The sequence below is a fragment of the Chiloscyllium punctatum genome, chromosome 8, assembly GCF_047496795.1.
Source record: "Chiloscyllium punctatum isolate Juve2018m chromosome 8, sChiPun1.3, whole genome shotgun sequence".
NCBI classification, from domain to species: domain Eukaryota; kingdom Metazoa; phylum Chordata; class Chondrichthyes; order Orectolobiformes; family Hemiscylliidae; genus Chiloscyllium; species Chiloscyllium punctatum.
This window is the reverse complement of record NC_092746.1, coordinates 87,860,913-87,888,863: the sequence shown is the minus strand read 5'-3', so window position 1 is coordinate 87,888,863 and position 27,951 is coordinate 87,860,913. Positions and strand designations below refer to the sequence as shown.

Sequence of the window (27,951 nt, the reverse complement as noted above, 5' to 3'; positions counted from 1 at the left end):
TTTTTTATCCCATGGTAACTGACACTTTCAACAACTGAAAAGAGTTTTCCTTTTTCCACTTATATTGACATCTGTAAACACCAATTTTGCTCAGTCTCCCAAGCAGATCTTCAATGTCTTTGAATTAACCCAAAGTGATTCACGTCTCCTGGGAATTTACTGAGATAAACAGATTCTTGAACTATAGATTAACAGGTTTTGAGGTATGGACAGGAAAGTGTCATCAGGTAGATCAGACCAGCAATGATTTCATTGAATGATGGAGCAGGCTCAAATCTTTATGTCCTGTTTTTTCTGTTTTTATGTTATGTTCAGAATGAAATCCCAACATTGGGCAGCACAGCAGCTCAGTGGTTAGCACTGCTGCCTCACAGCACGAGGGACCTGGGTTCAATTCCTGCCTCAGGCAATTGTCTGTGTGGAGCTTGCACATTCTCCCCGTGTCTGCATGGGTTTCCTCCCACAGTCCAATGATGTGCAGGTTAGGTGAATTAGGTAAAAACAATGACTGCAGATGCTGGAAACCAGATTCTGGATTAGTGGTGCTGGAAGAGCACAGCAGTTCAGGCAGCATCCAAGGAGCAGCGAAATCGACATTTCGGGCAAAAGCCCTTCATCAGGAATAAAGACAGAGAGCCTGAAGCGTGGAGAGATATGGTGGGGGTGGGGAGAAAGTAGCATAGAGTACAATGGGTGAATGGGGGAGGGGATGAAGGTGACAGGTCAGGGAGGAGAGGGTGGAGTGGATAGGTGGAAAAGGAGATAGGCAGGTCGGACAAGTCCGGACAAGTCATGGGGACAGTGCTGAGCTGAAAGTTTAGAACTAGGGTGAGGTGGGGGAAGGGGAAATGAGGAAACTGTTGAAGTCCACATTGATGCCCTGCCCAAATCATCCGCCAACATTTCTGCCACCTCCAAACAGACCCCACCACCAGGGATATATTTCCCTCCCCACCCCTTTCCACCTTCCGCAAAGATCATACCCTCCGTGACTACCTGGTCAGGTCCACGCCCCCCTACAACCTACCGTCTCATCCTGACACCTTCCCCTGCCACCACAGGAACTGTAAAACTTGTGCCCACACCTCCTCCCTCACCTCTATCCAAGGCCCTAAAGGAGCCTTCCACATCCATAGTTTTACCCGCACATCCACTAATATCATTTACTGTATCCGTTGCTCCTGATGCAGTATCCTCTGCATTGGGGAGACTGGGCGCCTCCTAACAGAGCGCTTTAGGGAACATCTCTGGGACACCTGCACCAATCAACCACACCGCCCCGTGGCCCAACATTTCAACTCCCCCTCCCACTCTGCCGAGGACATGGAGGTCCTGGGCCTCCTTCACTGCCGCTCCCTCACCACCAGACGCCTGGAGGAAGAACGCCTCATCTTCCGCCTCGGAACACTTCAACCCCAGGGCATCAATGTGGACTTCAACAGTTTCCTCATTTCCCCTTCCCCCACCTCACCCTAGTTCCAAACTTCCAGCTCAGCACTGTTCCCATGACTTGTCCGGACTTGTCCGACCTGCCTATCTCCTTTTCCACCTATCCACTCCACCCTCTCCTCCCTGACCTGTCACCTTCATCCCCTCCCCACTCACCTATTGTACTCGAGGTTAGGTGAATTGACCATGTTACATTGCCCATAGTGTTAGGTGCATTAGTCAGGGGTGAATGGAGTGGGTTGCTCTTTTGGAGGGTCGGTGTGGACTTGTTGGGCCGAATGGCCTGTTTCCACACTGTAGGGAATCTAATCTAAATATCCACTTTTGATATACCAATGTTCAGTGATGCTATTTCAATTAAAGCATGTCCTCACCACACTTCAGAAGTTTATGAATCAAGTTGTAGCTGAGGTCTGTAACTGGTTTATTTAAATAACGTGATATATAGTAACACGTGGAAAGAGCACATGAGACAAGTATATGACTTGTTTAAGCGATTACAATTGGCTGCTTTAGTAATAAATTTAGCCAAAAATAAATTTGTAAAAGCAGGCATTGTAGCACAAGGATAAGTGTTGCCAACCTGTAAAAGTGAAGACTTTAATAGAATTCCTTGCTCCCAAAACTAAACGAAAAACTGAGATTTTTCAGAACATGTGGGTTATATAGAATGTTTGTATTTAATTTCAGCACAATAGCTGTACCTTTTTAATATATTTGTTAAAGAAACAAGTTAAAGTGGTATGATCAGCAGAATTCCAGGCAGTGTTTTAGAAACTGGAGACAATCCTATTAAATGAATCAGTATTAGACACCTTTTCCAAGCCTTTCAACATGGCGACTGGTATTAGAGACTTGGTGGTAAGTGCAGTCTTACTGCAGGATGAAGAGTCACAAATAGAGAATCCAGTGGGGCACTTCTTCAAGAAACTAAACTGGTATCAGAAGAGGTACTCTACGTTAGAAAAAGTGAATTTGGGATTATTATTAGCTATAATTATGAATATTTTGAAGTCTATATTCAAAATGGAAACAGACTAAAGGGAAATCAGGAGGGCAATCTAGGGACATGAGATAGCTTTGGCAGATAGAATTAAGGAGAATCCAAAGGGATTTTACAAATATATTAAGGACAAAAGGGTAACTAGGGAGAGAATAGGGCCCCTCAAAGATCAGCAAGGCGGCCTTTGTGTGGAGCCACACAGAAAATGGGGGAGATATTAAATGAATATTTTATAAGACCATAAGACATAGGAGTGGAAGTAAGGCCATTCGGCCCATCGAGTCCACTCCGCCATTCAATCATGGCTGCTGGGCACTTCAACTCCACATACCCGCATGCTCCCCGTAGCCCTTAATTCCCCGAATTTTGCATCAGTATTTACTGTGGAAAAGGATATGGAAGATATAGACTGTAGGGAAATGGATGGTGACATCTTGCAAAATGTCCAGATTACAGAGGAGGAAGTACTGGATGTCTTGAAACGGTTAAAGGTGGATAAATCCCCAGGACCTGATCAGGTGTACCCGAGAACTCTGTGGGAAGCTAGAGAAGTGATTGCTGGGCCTCTTGCTGAGATATTTGTATCATCGATAGTCACAGGTGAGATGGCGGAAGGCTGGAGGTTGGCAAACGTGGTGCCACTGTTTAAGAAGGGTAGTAAAGGCAAGCCAGGGAACTATAGACTGGTGAGCCTTACCTCAGTGGTGGGCAAGTTGTTGTAGGGTATCCTGAGGGACAGGATGTACATGTATTTGGAAAGGCAAGGACTGGTACAATTGCAATATTTAAGAGGCATTTGGATGGGTATATGAATAGGAAGGGTTTGGAGGGATATGGGCCGGGTGCTGGCAGGTGGGACTACATTGGGTTGGGATATCTGGTCGGCATGGACGGGTTGGACTGTAAGGTCTGTTTCCATGCTGTACCTCTCTTTGACTCGATGACTAACATAACAGGCAAAAAAAAGCATTAAAACACAATTCTTACATGCTATCATTATTAATAACACAATGAATCAGCTGGAAAATATGACTGTTCACTTAAAAATGTGATACGTATAAATTATTTTTAGAGAAATCATGAACTGCACTACTTGGACAATTAACCAACAGCTCGTCCAGAATCTAGTCCATGGTGTGTTGAGAGGATTTGATAAATATAAATGATACTGCTACATTTGTGGTTGACTTCAGTCACAAGAAGACATTTTATAATATATCATCCTTACTTTGCCTGCTTCATGTGTTTCAGTTTCACCCAAAACTCAAGAGGGATATTTATCTTATTTGTCATTTAATAGAAAGAAATTGTAGCACGTTGATCAACCCGTGGCAAGTCGGATAAGTACTTAATATCTTAGAATCCCTACAGTGTGGAAGCAGGTCATTTGGCCCATTGGGCCTACAGTGACCCTCCAAAGAGCATCCCACCCAGACCAAGCCCCCTACCCTATCCCTGCATTTCCCATGGCTCACCCATCTAGCCTGCATATCCCTGGGCACTACAGGCAATTAAGCATGGCCACTCCACCGAAGCTACACATCTTTGGACTTTGGGAGGAAACTCAGGCAGGTACTGGGAGAATGTGCAAACTCCACACAGACAGTCACCTGCTGGAATTGGACCTGGGTCTAGATTAGAGTGGTGCTGGAAAAGCACAGCAGTTCAGGCAGCATCCGAGGAACAGTAAAATTGACGTTTCGGGCAAAAGCCCAACATCCGGAATAGAGGCAGAGAGCCTGAAGGGTAGAGCGATAAGTGAGAGGAGGGTGGGGTGGGGAGAAAATAGCATAGAGTACAATAGATGAGTGGGGGAGGGGATGAAGGTGAAAGGTCGGGGGGGAGGGGGGAGTGAATAGGTGGAAAAGAAGATAGGCAGGTAGGACAAGTCATGGGGACAGTGCTGAGCTGGAAGTTTGGAACTGGGGTGAGGTGGGGGAAGGGGAAATGAGGAAACTGTTGAAGTCCACATTGATGCCTTGGGGTTGAAGTGTTCCGAGACGGAAGATGAGGTGTTCTTCCTCCAGGCATCTGATGCTGAGGGAGCAGCAGTGAAGGAGGCCCAGGACCTCCATTTCCTCGGCAGAGTGGGAGGGAGAATTGAAATGTTGGGCCACAGGGCAGTGTGGTTGATTGGTGCAGGTGTCCCAGAGATGTTCCCTAAAGCGCTCTGCTAGGAGGCGTCCAGTCTCCCCAATGTAGAGGAGACCGCATCGGGAGCAATGGATACAATAAATGATATTGGTGGATGTGCAGGTAAAACTTTGGATGTGGAAGGGTCCTTTAGGGTCTTGGATAGAGGTGAGGAAGGAGGTGTGGGCGCAGGTTTTGCAGTTCCTGTGGTGGCAGGGGAAGGTGCCAGGATGGGATGGTGGGTTGTAGGGGAGCCTGGATCTGACCAGGTAGTCACGGAGGGAACAGTCTTTGCAGAAGGTGGTAAGGGGTGGGACGGAAATATATCCCTGGTGGTGGGGTCTGTTTGGAGGTGGTGGAAATGTCGGCGGATGATTTGGTTTATGTGAAGGTTGGTAGGGTGGAAGGTGAGCCCAGGGCGTTCTGTCCTTGTGGTCTCTAAAGAAGGAAGCCATCTGGTGTGTTCTGTGGTGGAACTGGTCCTCCTGGGAGCAGATATGGTGGAGGAATTGGGAATATGGGATGGCATTTTTGCAGGAGGTATGGTGGGAAGAGGTGTAATCCAAGTAGCTGTGGGAGTTGGTGGATTTGTAAAAAATGTCGGTGTCAAGTCGGTCGTCATTAGTGGAGATGGAGAGGTCCAGGAACGGGAGGGAGGTGTCAGAGATGGTCCAGGTAAATTTAAGCTCAGGGTGGAATGTGTTGGTGAAGTTGATGAATTGCTCAACCTCCTCACGGGAGCACGAGGTGGCGCCAATGCAGTCATCAATGTAGCGGAGGAAGAGGTGGGGAGTGGTGCTCCTCGGATGCTGCCTGAACTGCTGTGCTTTTCCAGCACCACTCTAATCTAGACTCTGGTTTCCAGCATCTGCAGTCATTGTTTTTACCTAATTGAACCTGACTCCCTGGTACTGTGAGGCAGCAGTGCTAACCACTGAGTCATCATGCCAGCCCTCATTAAATGTATTTTGACTCTCATTCATTGTATTCTGTCTTGGCATAAATGAATAATAAAGGAACAATAGATATTGATAACATTCAGTGTAGGATTAACCATTATTGGTCAACTAGCTGTTTCATTGGTCATTATTGCAAAACACATAATGCAGAGCAGGGCTAGAAATGCAGGATCAACAAGGTGTTCAACTGACTGATGTGATCCTTGGTGACATATTCTCCAAAGAGCTGAAATGAAAATGACAGAGTATGACCTGGAGTTTATGGTGAGCAGTGAAGCACGGGCAGTCACTGCTGACCATGACTTGACTCTTGCTGAGATCAGTTAATCTCTGTGAGAATTTCACCTCTTTGCACTCTGCAGTGGTAATGCTACCTGATAGCAACCTTATATTTTTAGAAATTCCCAGCATGGAGTTGTAGTGATGTCAGTCTGTCTAAGCAGTTAAACAAGCTCGTAGATTTTCATGGATACACAAACAAGAATCAAAAAAATAATAAAATCACTTTTAACTAATTTTATAAAGAGCAAATTCAATATAACAACATTCATTGAAGGTAAAATACTCGACAGCCTTAGAATATTAATTAAAAATTGACTAAATAATCATTTACCAATACTCTACTATACCTACTATACAATTATAAACATAATTTACCAAGGCCAGCTCTGTTCTTCAAATGTTGTTAATCACGTCACTGCTAAATAAAGTCCAATTAAACCTAATAGTCATGTGGAAGTGGGTTTGCTGCTTTAGGAGGTCCCATGCAACCAGTGCACTGCAACATGTGTCCTGACTTATTCTGGGATTGTTCAGCATCTTGAAATCACAGTCAGTTTCAGCGAGGTAGTGACAATGCTGACAGTTTACGTTTAATCCACACCCCTACCTTCCCTCTGCAAAATAGAGGCTTGCAACCAGTACCTGATGAATAAATTATTCTGTTTGTATTTCTGCAATGAGTATCACTTCCAACGCAGTAAAAAAAAAATGCTTTGATTTGATTTCTTTTGCAGCTTCTTCAAAGATATTGTCACAATCCAGCCCTCTGCAGATTTAGTTTCTTTCTTACACCCTCCAGAAAAGCCTGTCAAGCCACTGCTTCCTTATTGTTGAGTTATAACCTTAGGTACAAAGTAATTTTAGAATCAATGCCCTGAGCAAATAATAAACTGGTTTCTTGATCCTGGATTAGAAGAAAGATTTACAAAATACCTCCACGTTACTATAAATAATGATTAATATGCAATCACAATAGACACTTTCAACGTCTATAAAAATACCAAGCAGATTTATATCTGCAAAAGTTTTGGAAGCAAACTTTTAATTGTGAGTGGCAAAGATTCAACTACCAGCAGGTTAAAATCTGTTCAGGAAAGGGTTAAACCAGCAAGCTAGTCAGTTAAATAATTTTTCAATAGATTTGATTACAGATCTTTAAAACATAAAATTAACAAATGCTTCTGAAAGTGATAGCTGCCTGTGTACTACTTGGACAATTCTAACCCTGAAGCTGTGTCTTGCTTTCCCATCTGCTATGATGAGGTCAAATCTGCAACTTATTTGTAAAATCTAAAGTCTCCTGATTCTTGTCTCCACGACCTTTCAAGAGTCAGCCTGTGAAAGTGAGGCATTTTACTTGAACATTGTGCTGTAGCCTCTAAATCTTGCAAATTTGAACGGTGGCCATTTGTGGCACAATATGGACCAATATAGAAGGAGGTATGTGTTATTTATTTATGACATTGATACTCCATTTCCCATATTGATTAAAGCATCTCCAAAAATATCCAGGACTTGTGCCTGAAACAGGTGAATGATTTTTGTGCATACATATGAATAAATGCTTAAAGTCTGTTTGACATGTCCTTTGGAAACATTTGACTGCAAGATTGTACCATGCATGAGAAGTCAGTTTCTTCAGATGCTGAACATTCAAACTTTCAGTCCTTAAATGGATTGTTAAAGGGCCACCATCAGAGGTAAGATTCAACTATTATACTTAATTTATTGCTGTATTCTCTCTATATTAAACCCATGGACTGGTCAAGCTCCCATATCCATGAGTTGGCTGTAACACAGCCATTGGCGCATGATTCTTGAGGTAATAAGTGAGACAGACAAGTTTGTGGTCTTGAGCACATGTGATGTGCTGCATTGGGATTGTATCCACTTTGTGACTGATTCAATTTCTATATGACATATCTGCCAAGTACTGCCTTCATTCATGTTATCTTGATTAGGTTGTTATATTATGGGTAAATGTCCGTGCTGCAACTTTACTTCCAGGACTTGGCAGTATTTAAAGACTATCCTTCCAGATTCTTGTACTGGTTAGTTGTATTTTCATGCATTTTCTGGAGAGAAAGACGTTTTGCAGTGGCAGATGCCCATCCAGTTTTGGAGGAGGCACTTTTGTTAAAACTAAAACAAGTAAGAAAAGACATCGAAATTGGCTTTCCAGCCTGTATTGTGTTCAGAACGGATCATATTGTTAGCATTGCCGTGTCCACAATCAGAAAAGAATGCGGGTCAACGACATTGCTGTTGTGGCAGTGCTGATAATGAAAATGCAGGTAACATTTGGCTGTTATCATCATTGAAACCACTTGAGCCACCTCCTGCATATTTGATGGTTTAGCTCCCAACTCCCTTAAGTGAACAATTCAAAGCAATCTCTACTTTAGAAAAGAAAATTATACTCAAAGCAAATTTCATTTTTGACACTTTCTTTAAGATATTGGACACTGTCCTTTTGGCTCCATGCTGTAATACAGATCTCTTTTTTTCTGAAGAATCAAGAGTACATCTTTAATTGCTTATGCATATGGGTAAGCGAAGACTTGGGTGGTTCTTATTTTTAGTAAAGAAACTTTGGTGGGCCATCTGGTCTCAAGATCTTGGATCCTCATGTTAAATTACTGCCTGATGCTCCTCTGGTCTGTTATACCCAAGGGTGGAAAGATAATCTGCCTCTTAAAATTTGTGTGTCGTTCATCACTGCTTCAGGCATGCATGCACTGCAGAGTAACAGCAGAATGGAAAATGTTGCTTAATTTCTTAATGTGTCTGAAGCACATAAAGCTGAGGAAATATAAGGCTGAAATCTAGGATTTTCAAGATTCTTGGTGAAAGGTGCAAAGATCTTGGGATGATTTGATATTTTATATGCCATCCTCAATATGGAAACGATTAAAAGTCTGTCACTATGTTGTGGGTTTTAGACATGAAGTTCAGTAAAGGCAATTAAATCACAGCACACAATTAACTTTTGTGATAGATTTTCGAATTTGCTGATGACACAAAACTAGCTAGGAATATATCGGCTTTTCTGCTATAACACTCGTTTCATTCATGCGGATTAGCTATAACACGATTGACGAATTGGGAACACTATTTCTAGAGCACAAACGTTCAAAGCGTGAATTGGTTATAACACATTTGGCCCTATTAGTTTAAATGGTGCTGCTATTACATTTTTTTTAACAACATGGGGTTGCACAAGAACAGAACTACAGTGTTATAGCAGACGTGACTATATTTTGTGAAGAGGGTGCATGGAGGCTTCAAGCAGACTTGGACAGGTTAAGAGAATGGGAAATAAAATGGCGGATGTGAAATTTGGTTGGCAAGAAAAAAAAGAATTATTTCTGAAATGGTGGCTCAGTGGTTAGACAGATGCCTCACAGCACCAGGGACCTAGGTTCAATTCCAGCCTCTGTGTGGAAATTACACATTCTCCCCACTTCCTGCAAGTGCTCTGGTTTCCTACCCAAGTTGAAAGATGTGCAAGTTCGCTGGATTACTTATGGGAAATGCAAGGTGATAGGGTAGAGGGTGGGATGCGCTACAGAGGATGGACATTGACTTAATGGGCCAAAAGGCCTGATTCCACATTGTAGGGTTTCTATGATTATGGTGTGAGGTTGGGAACACCAGGTGTCCAAAGGTTTTTGGGTGTCCTTGCCCATGAATCATTAAAAGCTAACATGCAGGTACAGTAAGCAATTAGGAAGGTAAATGATATGTTGACCTTAATCATCACAAGAGGATTTGAGTGCTGTAGTAAAGATTTCTTGCTGTATTGTATAGAGCCTTAATTAGATCACTCGAGTTTTGGTCTTCCTATAAAAGGAAGGATGTACATTCCATAGAGAGGATGCAACAGAAGTTCAGCAGTCTCCACCTCAGTATTGTCTTCAAAGGTTAAGGAAGCTGGCCTTGTATTATCTAGAATTTTGAAGAATGAGAGGTGATCATATTGAAACTTGCAAAATTCTTAGAGGGCAGTAGAGGGTGGATGTAAATGGGGTATTTCCCTGCCTTGGGCTTCTCGAACTAGGGTCACAATCGAAATAAGGGGTAGGCCATTTAAGACTGAGGTGAGGAGAAATATTGTTGGAGGGTGGTGACTATTTGAAATTCTATATTGCAGAAAGTTGTAGAAGCTCAGTCATTCGGTATATTCAAGATGGAAATTTGTAGTTTCTGGAGATGTGCTCTCAGTTCCAAATGTGCTGTTATAAGAAAATATCTTAAAAGCATCCGTGAACTCCTCGTCCGGGCTGCCATTGTCAAACTGATTTTCTTAGTTTATATATAGATTCAAATACAGCAATGATTGTTTCAGTCCCTTTATCACAAGCACCCAACATTTCTTCTTGTATACTTCGTTCTACATTGTGGTTATTGTTTGCAGGCCTGGGCATCACTTCCACTGGTGAATTCTTTTCCCTTATTGCCCATCTTCAGCTAAATTGGTTTTTGCATCCTGATCTCCTGAAACAAGGTTTTTCCCAACTATTGCACCAATGACATTTTGATGAACAGTGCTTCCTCTCCACCTTTACCCAGTTTCTTATTCTCCTTTAATGTCACATACTCCTCAATATTTAAGAACCCTCATGCAGCAATATTAGATTACTCACAGTGTGGAAACAGGCCCTTCGGCCCAACAAGTCCACACCGACCCGCCGAAGCGCAACCCACCGATACCCCTACATCTACCCCTTACCTAACACTACAGGCAATTTAGCATGGCCAATTCACCTGACCCGCACATCTTTGGACTGTGGGAGGAAACCGGAGGACCCGGAGGAAACCCACGCAGACACGGGGAGAACGTGCAAACTCCACACCGTCAGTCGCCTGAGGCGGGAATTGAACCCGGGTCTCTGGCGCTGTGAGGCAGCAGTGCTAACCACTGTGCCACCGTGCCGCCCACGATATCTCTGTAATGGCTATCTGATCATATTTATTTACATCAATGTATGCCATCAATTTATTTACTTTGTTCTGAATGCTACACACATTCCTTTACAAAACATTTGGTTTTGTCTTTTTGTTATCATTGTAACATTTGGTCTCAATTGTAGGTGTGTTCCTAGGTTTACTATCTCTGTCCCTTCATGCCATTCACTTTCCTTTATTTCCCATATTACTACTTTGTTTGCACCCCTTAATTACCTACATTGAGTTAGGCTTGACTTCTTAACCACAATACTGGATTAGTGGTGCTGGAAGAGCACAGCAGTTCAGGCAGCATCCAACGAGCAGCGAAATCAACGTTTCTGGCAAAAGCCACCTTCTTAATGTTTAGTTTAAAGTTCTCTCTGCTTTCCTAGCTTATGTTTTGTTCTGACATTGGTCCCAGTCCAGTTCAGATACTGACTGTTCCAACAGTATCTAAATTCCCCAGCACTGATCCCAGTGCCCCATGAACTGGAACCCATTTTTCCCATACCAATCTTGGAGATCCATGAATTTCACTAATCTTAGATTCCTTCTCCCAATGGCACATGGCTGAGGTAATGATCATGAGATTATTATGCTACAATTCACCACCTTCGGAATCTCTTCAATTTGGTTCCAAATTCTGATCCTTACTGTCTAAGCAGAACCTCATTCCCAGTCCTACCTCTGTCACTGGTACCTACAGAGACCACAATGACTGAGTCCTTCCCCTCCACTGAATTTCTGTCCAGCCTAAGCAAGTATCCTGATCCCTATAACCTGGCAGGTAACATAGGCATCTGGATTTGCACTTCTAGCTGCAGGGACCAGTGTTAGTCTCCCTCAATATGCTATACCCTGCTATATGCCTTTTTGCTAGCCCCCCTCCTCCCAACATTAATGTCTTCCTGTATTACAGTGCCATGGTCAGTTAGCTCATCTCTCCGGCAGCCTTCATCCTCATCTAGAGAAGCTGAAAAAGCCTCAAACCTTTTGATTAAAGGCCGACACTGTTGTGCTCCTTGACAAAGAAAAATAGAAAATAGGTTCAGGAGTAGGCCAGTTGGTCCTTCAAGCCTGCATCACCATTTAATATAATCGTGATTGTGCAATTTCTGTATCCCAATCCTGCTTTGTCCCCAATGTCTGAATTCCTTTAGCCACAAGGGCCATGTCCAGCTCCTTCTTGAATATACCCAATGACATAGTCCTGACAGCTTCCTGTGGTAGAGAATTCCACAGGTTCACAACTCACAAGTTCACAATTCTTCCTCTTCTCAGTCTACCCCTTATTCTCTGTGACACCTGGTTCTGGACTTGCCCAACATCAGGAATATTCTTCACGCATCTAGCCTGACCAGTCCCATCAGGATTTTATGTTTCAATGAGATGCTCCCTCATTCTTTTAAATTCTAGTGAGTACAAACCCAGTCGATCCAGTCTTTCTTGATATGTTACCAGCCTCGCTCGCAGTCACACCTTCCTGTCCTTGACCACTGACCAAATTAAACAATGGGTGTGCCCACCTCCTGGCATAAATTGTTTGACTAACTTTCTCCCTTTTGTCGAGAGTGTGGTGCCGGAAAACACAGCAGGTCAGGCAGCATCCAAGGAGCAGGAGAATCAACATTTCAGGCAAAAGCACTTCATCAGGAATGAGATTGTGAGCCAAGGGGGTGGTGAGATAAATGGGAGGGGGGGGGGGGTGGGTCTGGGGGGAAAGATAGCTGAGAGTGTGATAGCCCTATAGCATAAACATTTAAACTGTTTACCAGATACTCAACAAATATCTGGCTTCTTCCCTGTAGCAAAGTAAAAGCAATCCCTACAGGGTGAAAAGTTTCTTTTAAAACAAGCAACTTACTTAACTCCCTTAATCACCCAACTCTGAGAACTCTGTTCAATGTCACACTCAGTACACAATCACACTGAGATGCTATTGCCTTTACATTTCTGAAAGAAAAAGACAAGCTGAAACTCAACTAATTTCCTTAATTAAATAACATCAGCTATGCTTCCAGTGGAGACCTTCTGGAACTCTACTTAAAGCTGGGAAATGTAAATTTCAATGAAATGTTAATTTATTTCTATAAGCTTTTTTATAAACTTAAGTCCAGTGGTCATGGAGTCATAGGGATGTACAGCTTGGAAACAGCTCTTCTATGCTGACCAGATATCCTAGATAAATCTAGAATCATTTGCCAGCATTTGGCCCGTCTCTCTCTAAACCCTTCCTATTCGTATACCCATCCAGATGCATTTTAAATGTTGTAATTGTGCCAGTCTCCACCACTTCCTCTGGCAGCTCATTCCATACCCGCACCACGCACCATGTGAAAAAGTTGCCCCTTAGGTCCCTTTTAAATATTTTCCCTCTCACTTTAAACCTATGCCATCTAGTTTTGGACTCTCCAGGGAAAAGATCTTGTCTATTTACCCTATCCATGTCCCTTATGATTTTATAAACCGAGATAAGGTAATTCCTCAGACTCCAATTCTCCAGGGAAAACAGCCCCAACCTGTTCAGCCTCTCCCTATAGCTCAAATCCTCCAACCCTGGCAACATTCTTGTAAATCTTTTCTGAACCCTTTCAAGTTTCACAACATTTTTCCGATAGGAAGGAAACCAGAATTGCATGCAGTATTCCAAAAGAGGCCTAATCATTGTCTTGTACAGCTCCAACATGACCTCCCAACTCCTGTACGCAATGCACTGGCCAATAAAGGAAATCATACCAAACACCTGCTTCATGATCTTATCTACCTATGTTTCCACTTTCAAGGAACTATGAACCTGCACTCCAAGGTCTCTTTGTTCAGCAACACACCCAGGACCTTACCATTAAAAGTGTAAGTACTGCCCTGATCTGCATTTCTAAGACGCAGCACTTCACATTTGTCTGAATTAAACTCCCATCTGCCACTCTTCAGCTCATTGGCCCATCTGATCAAGAGCCCATTGTAATCTGAGGTAACCTTCTTCATAGTCCACTACACCTCCAATTTAGGTGTCACCTGCAAACTTACTAACTATACCTCCTATACCCGCATCCAAATCATTTATATAAATGATGAAAAACAGTGAACCCAGCACCACTCCTTGTGATCACAGGCCTCCAGTCTGAAAAGCAACCCTTGACCACCACCTTCTGTCTTCTACCTTTGAGCCAGTTCTGTATCCAAATGGCTAGTTCTCCCTGTATTCCATGAAATCTGACCTTGCTAACCAGTCTACCAAGAGGAACCTTGTCAAATGCCTCACTGAAGTCCATATAAATCACATTCACGATCTGCCCTTATCAATCCTCTCCAATACTTCTTCGAAAAACTCAATCATGTTAGTGAGACACAATTTTCCACACACAAAGCCATGTTGACTATCCGTAATCAGTCCATGCCCTTCCAAAGACATGTAAATCCTGTCCCTCAGGATTCCCTCCAACAATTTGTACACCACCTATCTCTTGTTCACCAGTCTATAATTTCCTGGCATTTCCTTATCACTTTTTTCTTAAATAGTGGCACCACATTAGCCAATAACCAATCTTCTGGCACCTCACCTATGGCCATTGATGATGCAAATATCTCAGCAAGGAGCCCAGCAATCACTTAGGCGAAAGTGAGGACTGCAGATGCTGGAGATTAGACTCAAGATTAGAGTGGTGCTGGAAATGCATAGCAGGTCAGGCAGCATCTGAGGAGCAGGAAAATCAACATTTCAGGCAGGAGCCCTTCCGGAATTCCTGATGAAGGGCTCCTGCCCGAAACATCGATTTTCCTTCTCCTCGATGCTGCCTGACCTGCTGTACATTTCCAGCACCACTCTAGCCTAGCAGTCACTTCCCTAGCTTCCAACAGATTTCTGCAATACACCTGATCAGGAATTGGGGATTTATCCACCTTTGTGTTTTAAGCTATCCTGCACCTCCTCTACTGTAATATAGACATTTTTTAAGATGTCCCAATTATTTCCTCACATTCTATATTTTCCATATCCTCCCCCACAGTAAACACTGATGCAAAATACTTGTTTAGTATCTCTCCCATCTCCTGCAGCTCCACACAAAGGCGGCGTTGCTGATTTTGAAGGGGCCCTATTCTCTCCCTAGTTACCCTCTTCTCTCCCTAGTTACCCTTTTGTCCTTCATGTATTTATAAAATCTCTTTGGATTCTCCTTAACCCTATTTGCCAAAGCCATCCCAAGACGCCTTTCTGCCCTCTTAATTTCCCTCCTACATATATTCCTACTGCCTTTATACTCTTCTAAGGATTCACTCGATCTCTGCTGTCTATATCTGACATATGCTTCCTTCTTTTTCGTGACCAAAGCCCCAGTTTCTCTAGTAATCCAGCATTCCCTCCACCTACCAGCCTTGCCCTTCACCCTAACAGGAACATACTGTTTCTGGACTCTCACTATTGGTTTGTCAAAAGTTGTCATGGAAATGGATATATTTTAATTTTGATTCTGTATCCCTTAGTGTTTTGAGGAACCCTGTAGTAGAACATTCAGGAGAAGCAATTGGGTCTGGGTGTCAGTGATTGGTATGCAAGTTGAGAGGATGGGGAAGATTTAGCAGAGCTGCCCGTGTACTGATGGCTACACTTTCATTGTATTTCAGGCGACAATGAGGTGCCGTCTGAAGATGCCTTGATCTTGCAGCTCCAGCTATCGAAGGGACAAGAGAAATTTGTGGAAATGCTGAAGAGTCAGCAGAAAACGATCACTGATTTGCAGCAGAGGCTTACTGAGCAACAAGCCATGTTGATAAACCAGCAAAGAGAAATTCTGGCACAGCAGAGGAATATGTTTGAACAGATGGAGCTGGTGAAAGTGCAGTACTCAATGCTCTTCGATACCATTAAGCAGACATCACTTTCGAACGTGCAGGCCGAGGTCCGGAACCAGTTTGAGTCTCAACTTCAGGGTTTGCAGAGTCACATACAGAGTCAACTGCAAAAGACCTATGCTGTGCACAAAGTGGACTTGGATGCAAAGGTGATTGATATCACAGATCACCTTCTGGAGTGTAATTTGTGCCTACGTGACGAATACTGTGATTTCCAGAAGATGCCGCCCCAGTGTGAAAGGTGTACCATGTGCCCAGCCGGGTTTTTCCAGGTGGCTGAATGCTCTGCCACAGCTGACCGAATTTGTCAGGTAAAATAGATCCCTTCTTCTACGCGGTTCAATTTAAATCACTGTTTTAGGTTGCCTCTTGTCTTCCTTCAGTCTGTGAATCACTGTCTTGGGTATAGCTTGATATAAAAGTAAAAACATTGATATTTCTCTTTTAGAATTTTGATTTCCTTCTTGTCCAGACTGATGACGATTCCATGAATGGAAGAGTCCATTGATACTTGCCTCAGATACTCTTCCTTGCTTTATTTCTCTGCCATTGGTAATTTTAATCTGACAGTTGTCACAGTTGAGCCTCTTTCATAAGAATCCATTCAGCCCTTTTAGTCTGCTCCACCATTCTACAAGATCACAGCTGATCTGTACCTCAGTGCCTGTTATTGGCTTCAGCTTGACATCTGTTCCTATCAAATCCACACCCACATCCATAAACTCAGTTGCTAGTCAGAAGCAAAGGTACTGACTGATTTTTATTTCCCTAATCTTACCCAAATAATTCTAGCAGCCTGCTGTGAATCCAGCTGAGATTTACTGTCCCAGCAGAAAATAGAAATTAATCTAAGGATCTTCTAGCTCTGTTGGTTATGGGTAAGTTATTTACCCATTAAGCTATTGACAGAGATCTCTCTAGCTATACTCGCTGTGAGTATCATTGAGTTCAATTCTGCTTCTCAGCTTGCAGATGATTGCTTGCAAAAATTCTAAATGAACACCAAGAAATGGACCAGGAATAGTCCATTCCTTTCCTTGAGCCTGATCCACCAATTAATGAGATTGTAACTGATCCGATTGTGCCTTTAATTCCACTCTCCTGCCTTATCCCGTATCTGTTTTACTCCACTTCGATAGTATTCTTTAACTGTTCAGCTTCTGTTCCCATAATAATGGACTCCCTCATTTTCCAAATGCTGGTTGTTGGATTAACTGACTCTAACGTTCTGTTTTCTGTCTCTATCTCTTCTTGAATAGTGGTGTTGCATTTATGGCTTTCAGTCCATTGGGGTCTTTCAAGACTAGAAAGAATTTCAACCAATATATTCAATATCTCTGAAAGATCTTCTTTTATATAGACCATCAGGTCCACAGGACTTGTTAGACTTCAATCTATTTAGTTTTGCTAGTACATTTTCTCAAATGATTGTGATTGTTTAATTTCCTCTCTCCATTTCTTCCCCCCTCCTTTTCTGCTATTCTTGGGATGCTTTTCAGGATTTCTATTATGAAGACAGAGAAAATATACTTCTGCAAAGCCTCTGCTATTTCAGTTTCCCATTTTTAATTCCTTGATCTTATCCTCTAAAGGACCAACCCTCAATGACACCCTTTATCTCCTTATAGCATATTTGATTGCTGTTTTTGTCACATACTCCAATGCCTACCACATTTAACATTTTATTTCAATTTGATACCACTATTAACTTCCTTATTTAGCCAGTGATGATTCTTCCTTCTGTTAGAGCCTTTCCTACTCAATGGAATTTGGGTTTTTTTGAGTTTTATTAAATATCTCCTTAAATGTTTACCACTGCTTCTCTACATCTATGTATGAAATCTTTTTGACATTAAACAATGTCAGTCTTTGTATCTTTGTAGTTATCTTTATTTAAGTCTATAAGACTCGATCAAACCCAAATATCCTGCAAACTGAATGAGAAATTCTATCATCTTATGATTGCTCTTACCAAGCGTATCATTTACTCTGAGATCATTAATTAATCCTGTTTCATTACATATCGCCAGGCCTGAAATAAGTTGGTCCCAGACAGAACTCTCCCAAATGCACCATATGAGCTCCTCTTCTGGGCTTGTGTTTGCTAATTTCATTTGTCCAATCTATTTAAAGATTGAAACCAAAAATAATTATTGCAGTGCCTTTCTTAAAAGTCCCTATTATTTCTTGATTTATACTGTGTCTGATAGTGTAACTACTCTGAAATTCTATAAACTGTTCCTTCCAGTGACTTGCTATTTCTTATTGCTACCAGAACTACTTGTACATGTTTGAAGTTCTAAATTAAAATCCTTTCTTGCTACTGTCTTGATTTTCATTTGTCACTAACGGAGCCACCACCCTACTTTCACTTTCTTCCGACCCTTTCAATGTGTCAAATATCCTTAAATGTCCAACTCCCGGCTGTGGTCACTTTACAGCATTATCTCTGGATTTGACATCCTAGCCATTCCATTCATTTCTATTTGTTATTAATTTGTCCACCTTATTACAGACCCTTTAATTCTGTCTTTTACAATGTTTTCCTGTTCCAATATTAATTGTACCCGTGCACATTTAGTTTCTACACTCTGTCTCTTCCTGTCACATTCTGGTTATCAATACTCACATCATAACCTTGCACTACCACCTCGTTTATTATTTTAAAATTTCAAAACTCCTCTCACGTGAATTCTGCTATTTAGAATGAATTGTTCTTTTCAGCCCAATGGATGTTGGCCCTAGTGTTTTGGGTGAGGCCATCCCAACAGTAGCACTCGCTCCTTCCCTAGTACTAGTGTTGGTATCCAATGAATAGCAACGTATTTCTCCCACACTAATCTTTGAGCCACTGCTTCAACTCTTTAACTTTAGTTAGCCCATGTCAATTTGCTTGTGATTCAGGTAGTAACCCAAAGATTCAAAGATTACCTTGGTGGTTCTTCCTTTCTAATTTAGCTTCTAGCAGCATATACTCCATTAGCAGAATCTCTTTCTTAATCCTATTCATGATGTTGGTGCCCATGTGCACTATAACAACTGGACCCTTCCCCTCCCACTACAGTTTAGGGGTTTGTGGTATAAAACCTTTTGACTTACAACTCTAATGTCCGAAATTTTGATTTATGACTGTGGGAGTCCTTAGTTGTGCCTGACCTAATTTGATGTAAATACCCAATGTCATGAATCAATAAGAATTTACTGAGCAAGATTCTATAATTACTCAACAAACAAGCAGTGAAGAGAACATGGAGGTTTCTTATTCTTCAAGACCCAGGATTTGTTGAAAGATGCCATCAATCTTGATTAGATTAGATTACTTACAGTGTGGAAACAGGCCCTTCGGCCCAACAAGTCCACACTGCACCCGCCGAAGTGCAACCCACCCTACATCTACCCCTTACCTAACACCACGGGCAATTTAGCATGGCCAATTCACCTGACCTGCACATCTTTGGAGTGTGGGAGGAAACCGGAGCACCCGGAGGAAACCCACGCAGACACGGGGAGAACGTGCAAACTCCACACAGAGAATCGCCTGAGGCGGGAATTGAACCCGGGTCTCTGGCGCTGTGAGGCAGCAGTGCTAACCACTGTACCACTGTGCCGCCCACAATATCTCTGTAATGGCTATCTGATCATATTTATTTACATCAATGTGTAAATCCAAGGCGTTAGGTTCTGTTCCACATTATGGCTGTCAATACAACAGTTATCATGATTATATTATTCTTGGTAATTTACAGTTTAAATTCAGCTTCATAATTTGCTCTGCAGATATAAAAACATTATTTCTGGGTTTCTTCTGTGCTCCATAGCTGTTATGCTATCACGCACCCCAATATTATTACTAGGCCCAGCCCCATCTCCTAACAGCAACTGTCTTGACAGGCTCTGGTTCAGAAATGAGGTAATTATGTCTCTGCACCTTTTCTAGCCATCACCACTGGATCCTTCTCACACAAACATAGTCCTTATTAGTTCAGTGCTTCCTCCTTAAATGCGCTATCTACATCCCTTGAGATTGTCTCACAACACTAGTCAATGTGAATAGTGCAGGCTGCAGCGATATGTCACTTTGCTTATGGCCACTGGAGGTGTTAGCAAACTGTGTGATAAGTGAGAGCTGCCAAATTTCTAGGTTTTTATTTTTTTTCATCTGAATTTGTAGTGAATTATAGTGTCTAGAAACAATTAAAATTGCAAGTCAGTGCTGTCAAGGTGTCTTAAACTTGACACGTAATAAACTTCTTTTGTCATAATGAAATCTACACCTGCCTGCCTGGAGTGTTCTTTGACTATTTAAGTTTGTCATCCAGTTTTGTCATGGGTGGAAAATACTCCCTTAACAGGTCAAAATTGGATTGATTAATTCTTCAGGCAATGTTGCCAGTTTCCTTTGAAACAGAAAGTCATTATCAGTAAAGTATATTCCAGTACTAGGCTGTTCGCCAATCCTTGCAGATTTACTTTGACCTGGAGGTGAAAGAATCTGTTAGAAATCAAGTACTTCAGAGGGAGTCAGCATGAGTTTGAGATTTGACTTCACTGACAGCCCTGTATCAAGATGTTTTACAGGCTTGAGGATAAAAGCAGGATAGTTGCACCGTGACATTGCTTTCATTCATAGGGTTAAACCCATCTGAAAGGACCAACAATCCATCTGGCCTACCTTTTGAACTCAAGGCCTAGGAGGTTTTAACTCCAGGCCATACTTGCACATGCTGTTGATGCCTCACATCAAGTGTCGTAAGAATAATGTCTCTGCCAGCAGGAGGAAGTAAATATTGGGGTGGAGATAGTGACATCCATCCTCAGCGGCTCTAAAAAAAGTTCCTAGCAAGGTACAAAATGATTTGGGGGAAAAGGAGGCATGATCACTGAAGGGTTCCTTTCAATTTGCACACCATCCTGACTTGGAAGTATATGACGATTCCTTCATTGTCACTGATTGAAAATCTTGAAACTCTGTTACAGGCAGGGACAAGAGAAACTCTGACCCTTGTACCCTTACCCTTTCAGTCTATAACTAATGTGTTTTGGGAAAGGAAAATGTATGTGTTTCTCAACCCCTGACCGTGTGCTCATTTATTAAACCAGTAGGAAGCTTCAATGAGATTAAATAGAGGATTGTTTATTCATATAGAACTGGATTTTCAGGATGAATATGTCAGTTGCTCAGCACTTGCTTAGCTGCACACACTCGAGAGAAAAAAGTTAGAAAGGGTGATGTAATAAAAAATTCTAACAAAAAGTAGGTTATCATTATACCTTTGGCTCATCATATGAATAATCAATCATTGCAAGTCTGTTGACGAGAGCATTTTCACTCATAAAGGGTTAGTCTCGATTATATTAGTCACAGGTGTATATCAAATTATCACCGGATTCTTTTGTAGATATGGACATTTCTAGCAAGTTCAGAGGTTGGATACTTGTGGTCTTCTTACCAAGAGGTTGTTTCTTTAAGATCGACTTACAGTAGGAGCAGGTTGAGAGAATTTTAAGATGCAACATTTTAAAAAGTTAGGCCATTTCTGCTGCTGATGGTCCTGCAGCTGGTGTTCTGTATAAACTGACACACCTCTCTCTGTTTTTTCTTCTCTCACCCTCTACAGTCACATGATCAATTGCTAATGTCCGCGCAGATCGGTTTGGATGCCCAAAGCCATTGCTAGGCAATAAAGGATTGCCATTCACACTAAGTCATGATGAACTGGTTTCTAAAGGCATCATTTACTAAATATTGTGCTCTGAGATGGTGGATCATGGAACTTATAGATTTTTGAGTTTCAGGAAAACGCAAGGAAAACGCAAACATAAATCACATTGATTGCTTTCCTTTGGGTGTGTCCATTGAAGGGACTGGCCCCCACATAACGGTATCCGACCAGAAACATTCTTGTCACCTGAGGCAGAAATTTTGCCTGACCTTTGGCAGTCATCCTAGCAGTTCTGTTCAAATTCACTTTTAAATAAAAGACAGTTTCAGGAGATTGTAAACTGAATGCTGTCCATGATTAAACCTATAATTTGGATACACCTTTACAGGGAATCACATCCATTTGTAACAGCACTCTAGGTAGAACAGCATCAAATGGATTGCAGAATTTTAAGGTGGCACATGCCCAGCTTCTTGACAGCAGTTAAGAGTGGACAATAAATGTTGGCCTTGCCCAAATGCCATGAAAGAATTTTAAAAACAGGGTGCAAAGCCTGAGGCAGGTGCAGCCCAATGTATCCCTATGGACACACAGAATGTTCTTGCTTCAGAAGTAATTGCCTATACTTCCTGAATCTTTGCTGATTACAGTTTTCACCAGCAGGGGTTGGAAAACTATATAATCTCGGGTTGAAATGGTGTACACATAATGTCGTTGGGATGCAACTTTATCACTGAAATAAGCTCATAGTTCTGGGGCAGGGAGCATTCCCGTACCTGAATGTGGGCAGATTAAGATGGTGATGAGTGGGAATACAGCTCCGATATCTTCTTGTCATTGTAATCCTACTCTTACCAATGTCTGCAGTGTTTCCACTCCTAAAATTGGCACAATATTGTTTGCAAATTAAGTTTGTAAATTGTTTGTTTGTAAATAATTCCTGATGAAGGACTCCGGCTCAAAACGTAGATTTTCCTGCTCCTCGGATGCTGCCTGACCTGCTGTGCTTTTCCAGCAACACACTCTCAACTCTGATCTCCAGCATCTGTAGACCTCTCTGTCTCCTGTTTGTAAATTAAGACCGATAAGTGCTTAATTTGGTTAGGTGTCCCCCATTAAAGAATGTGCCTTCCCCCCACCCGCAGTACTTTCAATGATGGAACCCATGTTGATAGTTTACAGAGTGGAGAAGGTGAAGATGGGATTTAAGTACCTATGAAGTTGGCTTAAATGTCTCTTACAAAAGCATTGGACACCGTTTTAAGGTAAATTTACAGAGGCAACATGAGGAAAAAATTGTTTTCTCAATAATGCATTGTCTGAAATGATGGTGGAAGGAGATTCATTATTAATATTTAAAAGGAAATTGCATTAGTAATTGATTTTTTAAAAATTACACGTCTGTGTTGAAACCTTAGTAGAGTGGGACTAATTTGTTTTCAGCTCTTTCAGCAGGTTGGATAGCATGGTGTCTTCTCTCCTGGACCTACTTTTAATTTGGGGTCCTCTTCAATGCCTCACTGACCTTAGAATGATTTATAAGTACTTGCATGGCCACGATTCATTAATGCAATGCTGCTGTTTAAGGTTCCTGCAAAAGTTGGCATTTATTTAACTAATATCAAAATACTGTGGATGCTGTAAAATCTGAAATAAAACAGTACATGCTGGAGAAACTCAGCAGGTCTGACCACAGCTAAAAAGGAGTCCTATCAGGTTTGAGACGTTAACTCAGTTTCCGTCTCTACAAATACTGCCAGACCTGCTAAGTTTCTGTAGCACTTTTTATTTTTACAAACTTGAATAACTTTGGCTCATGCTATTGCAGGAAGCATGTTTCTTATCTCCATAAGTCCATGATAGCATCTCATGGAATTTCACAGCATTGATAAGATCGTTGTGCTAAATTACTTGCAGAGATAATGACTTACTATACATCTTGCCTTCAATTCAGGACAAAGATGAGTGTCTGGAGTCAGCCGATCTTTGTGGCGATCAGATAAAATGTCTTAACACTCCAGGTAGGTCCAGATAATTTCTGTTCATCGCAAAGTGACAAGTGCGAAACCTGGTCAAGGGCATTTCAGCCAGTCTCTTTTCTGCTGTTTTGAACAGGTGGATTCCGGTGTCTGGGCATTGCTGATTGGGACACAGCCTCAGGATTTTGTGGGCATGACTACTTCTTCAATAAAGAAATGCAAGAATGCCAGGCCTGTTCATTGTGTCATGAAGGCATGGTAGCTTTCCAGTGCTCCCTGCAGAGTGATACTGTTTGCATCCAGTCACCTGAAAATCATCTCTCGGAATCATGGTCAACAAACACCGAAGCTCCGTCACTAAAATCCGGACAAAGCCCAGTTCACTTGGGCTTGAAACTCCCCTTAAAGGGAAAGCCCCAGACTGGCCTGGTTACCAGTGAGGACGGCAGGTTGGTCTTCAGGCAGCACGGACTGATCTGGGTTGATTACAATTTTGCTGTCAGACACGACTGCAGGAATTTTCTCCAAGTTTCATTAAGACTGAACAAGGAGGAAGAGGAGGAGAAAGGTTGTGATCTCAGTGGTGTCCGTGTTGAACAACCCGAGGGGAAATACTATCAAAGCAGCAGTGTGAGTGGCTCAGCTGAGGTGGAGCCTAGCCACATGCTCCAAATCTTCATGAAAAGCCCCAATCAGTTCTGCAACCAAAGCAATGACCTTAACTTCTATCCCCTTCAGAACCCATTCAGTTTTTTCTGGTTATCACATGACACAGGAGCAGTGGCCATGAGTGCGCACATGGCAAGCTCTGTTCACTACCAGACCAACTATCGGCCTGTCTTCAAGGTCATTTCCATCTCTGATCCCTACATGATCACTTTGTTCCACGATGGCAGGGCTGTGAGATTTACTGAGCAAGGGGTCATAAAATTTGTGTATCACCAGGCTCTATATGCAATGGGTCACACGTGCATTTGTGAAGGCTTTACATTACTTTCCTATATTAACAGGAATGGGACGAATGAAGAGTTAATGCAAGTTTATAAATCTGGTGTCAACTACCGGGATACTTCTATTTCTGCGTCTGGAGCTGCTATGGTAAACGGCGGAGACACCATCAGCTTTCAGATCCACTCTCCTGCACAATGCAGTGTGCGTTACTTTGGTGACTCTTCTGGGATCAGTGTTTTCAGCCTGATTTGGATCCCTTCAGCAATTTCATCAGCTCTTTCCCTTTCAGTTTTGGCATCTGCATTACCGACCGGAGCAGTGAGGAATAAGTTGCTCAGCTTCCAGGATGTTGCGCCAGTGGTAGAACAGAATCAGATTGTGCTGGTGACTTCTGGGCAGTTTGCATGCAAGTATGTCCTGTTCCGGCAGAGCGGAGTGGCCAGCCTTGCATTCAATATCAAACTGATTCATTCTTGTGATATCATCAAAGTCACTCTGAACCGATTACAGAACAACCATGTTCAGCCATCCGTTGTTTCACGCCAAATTGGGGGTCAGATGCCTGCAGGCAGCCAATGGACTAGCGTTGGTCTAAGTACTTCATTTGCTGTTCAGAATGGCACAATGGCTGCCATTTCCCTGGACTGTGTGCGAGGACGGATTAATCAGATTTCACACAGGCATGGGACTCACCTTTCTGTTTTATGGATTTCATCCTGAGTTATTGAATGAAGAGTTTCAGATAGTGGACTCCTATTGTAGGTTTTGCAGTTCATTATGGTGATCTTTGAAGTGGGGGGGATCTATAATTGAAAACAGTGCAACCAATAGAAATATTGTTCACCCCTGCCTTCCAATAACACCCCACCACCAAGGCTGTGAATTAAGCTAGACAAATGGAAAGAAGTGGAAAACAAAAAACAAAAATCCAAACTGACTCTGTGCACACTGCAAGATTACTAATGGTCATTGTAAATGCTGCTTTACAGAATGTTGTCTTGGATCCAACATTGCAATGCAGTAAATAGTTCTGGTAGAACCTCACCGTCTATAATTGAACATTATCTGGTGATTGTGTAATGTAGTTTGCTATCACACTATGACAAGAATGTGGCTTATATTTAAGCAAACTTTTGCCTAATCATTTTCAGTTCCTTTCTGACCAAAGTTTTATTTAAACTTCAGTTCAAAGTTTTAACCACGATCACCACCCTGCTACCATTCATTAGTAAAGCTTAAACAGATAGAAGATAATTGAATATGAAGGTGTTTTTGACTTAACATCTTCTTTTGCATTTCAGTCACTTAACAAACTGTAACTAGTTGCCAGAACCTGAAAAAAAACTGAAATCTTACATTCTAAGCAGCAGTTTTGAGATTGGTGCTAATGGATACTGATTATCTCATTTTGGGCAATTTATAAGCAGCGAGTGGTTTTGTGTGTTGTAGACTGTGCTTCAATTGTTTCTCATCCTTTATAGATGGGAGATGACCCCTAGGGCTGTGCTGAAATTCTCAGCTACTGGGAAAAAATTACAGTTCCTACCTCTTCAAGTGCTAGCAATAAAAACAATTGACCACAGGCTGAAACGAATTTATGGCAATATAAGTGATGTTTCATCCTCTGCTGTAAGCAACGTTGTAAACCCAGCTATAGCCTGTCCATAGGGATATTTTTGCATTACTATTTATCCCTGATGTGTTGATGCACATTGTCATTTATTTGGCATTTGGCTCTCTACCAAATATTCGGTGGGAAAATTATTTTCAGTTGGCATTGCCAACTGATCACTCTCATAGAGGAAAAAACTGATTACTATATGGAGCAAAATTGCATGTGTGATCTCTCTGAATATATTTAGTCTTGCTGCAGATAGCAAGTCAGGGTGATTTTTCACTCCAACACATCGACATGTATACGAAGCCAGTGGAAACCAGATCTATAAGCCTATTGGTTTTGTGATTAATCTCGTAGTTTCCACTACTTGCTGTAGGGTGTAAAAGGAAAGTAATTTTTTTAAAGATATCCACAAAAGGCTGGATGTACGTTGGTTTTGAAATTTTCTGTCTGCATATTAGTTTATTTGCATGTTTATTGTGTCCATTTACAGCTTCCTTGTTCATTTTCTTTAATGAATTTGTCAGTTCATACTAAATTAAAAAGTGGAACATGGAAACAAATAAATATGCTTAGTGCTAATATCCACATAGTGTACTCTCAAGATCATAGTTAACACAGGTGCTGATGAGATGAAAATGTAATCACAGACAATTACCAGGAAGGTGCCCTGGAAAGGGGGATATAACAATGAAACTTTTTCCAAATGGAGTTTCGTTTTGGTTGCCACTGAGCCTAAGCATGAAACAAGTTTGTGCACATGTATTTTAGTTAAGACCACATTTAATGTGACCACATTTAATATTATCTATTAAAACTAAAAAGAATCATATGCATGTTTCCATTTAAAATCCTTTTGCCTAAAGTGAGCAGTGAATGTTTGATAACATTTAAATGTGCCTTTTTTCCATTTTTTAAATGAACTATATATGATGTGTCAATACAATGTCACTGTTACCAAATGACAAGTATAACCTGTTTTATGCTATTTATAACATCGACACCGTAGCTTAAACAATATATTGTAACAAAAGGATTTTAAAATGTTTTATTGTTTGCAGATATTTGTAATGCTTTGCTATAATAAAATATTGTAAGCATCAAAAGTGTCAGCAAGGAAATATTTTGATAGACCTTTATCACTTATTGGGGTGATAGTTTGAGGCTGCCCTGATAATGTACACACCTGTGACTGACTTCTCCACAGAATAAGGGTTCAAGCTCAAAAATATAAATTTATTCAATCATTTATCCTGTTTTTCCTTGCCTAGTTTAGGAATTAATTTGATTACTTTCCATTCACTTCTTCATGCTTTCATTTCCAAAGTGCTGTTTTCCCTCTTCTTACTGTGTTTATAAAAAATGAAGAGTGGAATAGATTCACCTCCCAAAGGTTTTGGCCCACTTGCATTGCGAACGCCATCTAAGCCAGGAGCTTGGATGAATAGAGTGGATTATTTTTGAGGCAATCACTTCCTGAAATTATAGTTCCTGTAGAGAAAAGACACTTGCTGCTGTTGAATCCTACTTTCGGTAAAACTACCTATGATCTTTGACAAGGACACATTCTAAGCCCCCCAACCAATTGGCTCTTTTGTATCAAATGGTGAAACAAGAGCAACTTGTTTCCGCTTTAACCGCTTTAACTTACCTAAAACAGCCCAGGGAATTTGGTAGGATCATTCATGAGCACAGAACCACATAAGGAGATATTACCATAGGTGACCGGTGAGAAGTATTTAAGGAGTGTCTGAAATGAGGATGGGAAGGTTTCGTGAGGGAATGTTGGTACTTGGCTTCTAACTAGGTAATGGCACAGGCACTAATTGGTGGAATGATTAGTAACGAGAATGCTCAAGAGGCCAGAATTAGCAAAGCAGAGATATCTGCGATGTGGAGTCTGAGGAAATTATAGAGGTGGAGGATGGTGGGGTCATGGATTTGAAAACAAGGAAAAGAATTTTAAAATCCATTAGATTAACTTTGGAAAAAAAAGAAAGTCAATAGTGACTGCTGTTAAATCTATCACCATAGCATTCTTTGGTCTGTGTTAAACGTAACAAAACTTTAAACCCAATTTTTAAGAATATTAGGAATATACTACTTATTGCAC

General features: G+C 41.6%; 1 protein-coding gene across 1 annotated transcript in view; it reads left to right on the top strand.

The window, feature by feature from the left end:
- nell3 (NELL (neural EGFL like) family member 3) overlaps positions 1–26,899 on the top strand; it is a 49,462-nt gene extending 22,563 nt beyond the window's left edge. Inside the window, exons 3-5 of the mRNA XM_072575986.1 lie at positions 15,400–15,938; positions 23,245–23,311; positions 23,406–26,899. Coding sequence (XP_072432087.1) covers positions 15,400–15,938; positions 23,245–23,311; positions 23,406–24,940 — 2,141 coding nt within the window. The 3' untranslated portion in view covers positions 24,941–26,899. The remainder of the gene's footprint in view (positions 1–15,399; positions 15,939–23,244; positions 23,312–23,405) is intronic.
- The last annotated feature ends 1,052 nt before the right edge of the window (positions 26,900–27,951 follow it).